Consider the following 3,385-nt stretch of genomic DNA (forward strand, 5'->3'; position numbering starts at 1 on the left):
AATTTGGTTCAGTGTTATACACTGAACCCTACAGTAGGCATAACTTTGAGACGTGTAAATCCTTCTCTACTTCTTCTTCACCATGTGGGCCTCCTTAGACTAGTTTTTTTTGGATGTGGGTAGATGGTGTTCAGTGCCTCAGAAATACAAATGGACTTCAGAAAGCAGTGGAGAGCAATAAGAATGAACCCAGAGACTATATGGGGACTGTTTAGGGGTAGACAGATGCTATTAAGATGTGGGTTGGTTTGGACCTAGAAGAAAGTGGCGTCTGGTTGTGGGTGTTTTTTCGTTTGAACCCAGGGGCGCTTTACCACATCCCCAGCTCTTTTTTAAAAAATACTTTATTTAGAGAAAGGGTCTCACTAAGTTGCTTAGGGCTTCACTAAACTGCTGAGGCTGGCTTTGAACATGTGATCCTCCAGCCTCAGCCTCCCAAACCACCTCTCTGGTCGGTGATTGTTAAAAGGCTCCTACCTGGGTGGGATGTGCCAGCCTTCTGATTAGGACCTGAAAAGCTGGGCCCGGCCTGCCTTTGTGACGTGGTCCACCCAGCCCCAGCCCGTAGGTCATGTCTTGGCAGATGTGGTCCAAAGCCTGCTCAAAGCCAGCGGCCCCGCGGAGGGGCAAGCGGGGCCATGGCCGAGGCGGCCCAGCCCAGTGGAGAGTCCCAAGGCTCTGAAGTTAAAGCTCAGCAGCCCAAGGAAAGGGTCACATCTGGACCTACGAGGCGGGGCCCGCGCTCCGTGCTCAAAGTGTCCCAGCTGCTGCTCCGGGCCATCACGTCGCACAAGGGGCTGACTCTGGCTGTTCTCAAGAAGGAGCTCGGAAACGCTGGCTACGAAGTGCGCAGGAAGATTGGCCGCCCCTCCAGAGAAACCTCCAATTCTGAGGTTAAGGGCACGCTCCTGCGGGTCAGTGGCAGCGACGCCGCCGGCTACTTCAGGGTCTGGAAGATTCCGAAGCCCAAGAGAAAGTTGGGGCGCCCTAGGATGGAGGAGTACGGCCATTCCCCCAGGAGGATCCCACCCGGGTCCCGGAACTCGCGGAGGCGCCCCACGCGTCGCAAACAGGCGAGGAAAACCAGGGAAGCTTGGAGACCCAGGAGGGTAACGGCGAAAGCGAGAAGGGGGAGGCAAAAGACCAAGGAGCCGGTGCGTGCCAGATCCAAGGAAGAAGCGGGGGTCAAGGTGATGGACGAGGGGAGAGGGCGGACCCTAACGGAGGACATCAGGCCTAGGTCACGAGAAGAGAAGAGGCCAAGCTCTAAGGTCAGAGTAGAGAGGCAGCAGGAATCCGAGAAACCGGGAAAACGGACCATCCAGAAGCCAACGGCGGTTAAAACCGACCGTACTTTTACCGGGCAGGGGAAGACGGGCATGAAGACCTGTAGTAAATCCGAAGGCCTTCGGGTTGTAACCGGGAATCCTTAATGTAGGGACGCCCTCATTTCCTACAGGCTCTAATGCCTTTCCCCATAGGCTCCAAGGAGAGCATCTCGCACTCTTAATGAACCTATTTACAAGACCTTCCCGCCTCTTTGTGTCTGTTTGCTCTTAGCCGCACCTGAAAGGGTGGATGTTAAGGTGAGACCTCTAGTGGGCACGTGAGATAAAGAGAGAGAAATTAGAGAGACTCTGACCTGTTGCAGGACCCAGAGAAGTCTCTTTTAGAAGGAAAGAAAAGAAGTAGAGGAAAGCCACCAGCTTAAAAGGGGTTAGTTAGGAGTGCTGAGTTAATGATAGACACACTAGCAAATCCAAAATGAGTTTGGGGAAGGAGGGCATGTTGCCAGAAGTGTAGACAACCTTGATCCAAAGTGTTCTTACCTGAAAAAGTATTTTAAGACAAAATCCCTTCTGCCAAAATCGATTGCAATGAGTTTGTAGTTGTTGCCCTGAATTGATATCCTATTTGAATTTGAAAGTATGTCTTACATGCGAATATTCAATTAAATGAGATGGTCTGTGAAAGCATCCTGCATAGGGCTTGGCAAGGGCAGGGTGCTCATGGCTGAGGATTTAATATGTTTATAAGTAATTCCTGATGAGATTGTAATGTGCTATAGCCGAAAACTACACTGAATCAGTACTTAGTGAGACCAGGATTCTAGTCACAGTTCTCCCCTTCAGACCTTAACTGCATTATTACATAAGCATTTGTGTGGTTTTACACCCCTCTGCAAAATGTTGGGATTATGCTAGGATGATTTGAGGTGATTTAAAGTGTCAGTAAAATGATAAAGGGAACTTGATCATCATTATTTATGCTTTGCTTGACAAAATTCAACAATAAGGGAGGTATCAAGTGGGCAAGTGCTAACTGCTAGAGAAGAAACCATTAAGATTTACAGAATGCATATCAGAAGTACAGGAGATAGGGAAGGCTAGATAGTGAATATCTAGTCCTTTTGCTTTTCATAAACTACATAGATGTTTTGAGCACTATGTACCAAGTGTGGAGCAAATGTATGATTTCTTTTAGTTCTAAGGCAGGGGTAAAGAACAGCAGGGGAATAATTCTCATGTCATAAGCTGTGACAGGTCACAGAAGTGGTTTCTAGGGAAGTAAAACATACTGATTTAGGGAAAGGACTAGCTGTTTCCAAGTGAAGCCAAAGCAGTATGGAAAATGAACACTCCTGAGAAGTGCTTTCTTTTTATTCTTGAAAAGAGGTGGGTGGAGATATTTGAACCACCTAGAAGTTTTCCCCAGGACAATGTAGTATCTTCTATAAGGGGTGATGTGTGTTTCAAACAAAGAAAGTGATGCTACTCTTAGCCCTCTCACACCCTTGAGAATCACAGCCTTAAGCCTGTGCAAAGCCAAATAACAGCAAACTGTTTGAAATGTATCTCATCTAGAGATGTTCTGAACCTGGAAATTTCCGGATGCTCAAATTAAGGTTACTATGCACTTGACTGTCTATGAGTGGCAGAATGAAACAAACAGAATCAGAAAATGAAGAGCCATCTGGGAAGAGGCAGTGAGAAAATCAAACATTGTCTGTTGAACACAATTAGAACAAAGTTAATCAATGCCCTTATAGTAGGATGAATTGCCCCCTTTGAGTCCAGGGATGTTTTTACCTAAAGAACAAGGTGGTCTACAATTAGCTTTTCCTATTAAGATGAATGGGAGTGACACTGGGAACACCTTGTTTTCTAGATTTTCTAGGAATCATCACATTTGTCTTTGTATTATGTCTTCGTATTATTTGTATTATGGTTTCTTCATTTAAGCAGACTTCCATTCATTTAGTAGAACTTATCAAATTAATGAAAATAGTTAGCTTATATAGGACCAGAGCTCCCAGACCCTGATCTTATGTTGCTAACAATGGTCATTTTAGTTTATTTTTCATTGACCAACTCTAGAATGGCTA

The 3,385-nt window shown here is 46.2% G+C and overlaps 1 protein-coding gene across 1 annotated transcript; it reads left to right on the forward strand.

Moving 5' to 3' along the window:
• The first annotated feature begins 605 nt into the window (after nt 1–605).
• LOC107148712 (testis-specific H1 histone) lies at nt 606–1,520 on the forward strand. Its single transcript, XM_015493445.2, has one exon. It carries the CDS (start codon nt 639–641, stop codon nt 1,431–1,433), a length of 795 nt encoding a protein of 264 aa, XP_015348931.1. The 5' UTR covers nt 606–638; the 3' UTR covers nt 1,434–1,520.
• The last annotated feature ends 1,865 nt before the right edge of the window (nt 1,521–3,385 follow it).

Source organism: Marmota marmota, unplaced genomic scaffold, assembly GCF_001458135.2.
Source record: "Marmota marmota marmota unplaced genomic scaffold, marMar, whole genome shotgun sequence".
NCBI classification, from domain to species: Eukaryota; Metazoa; Chordata; class Mammalia; order Rodentia; family Sciuridae; genus Marmota; species Marmota marmota.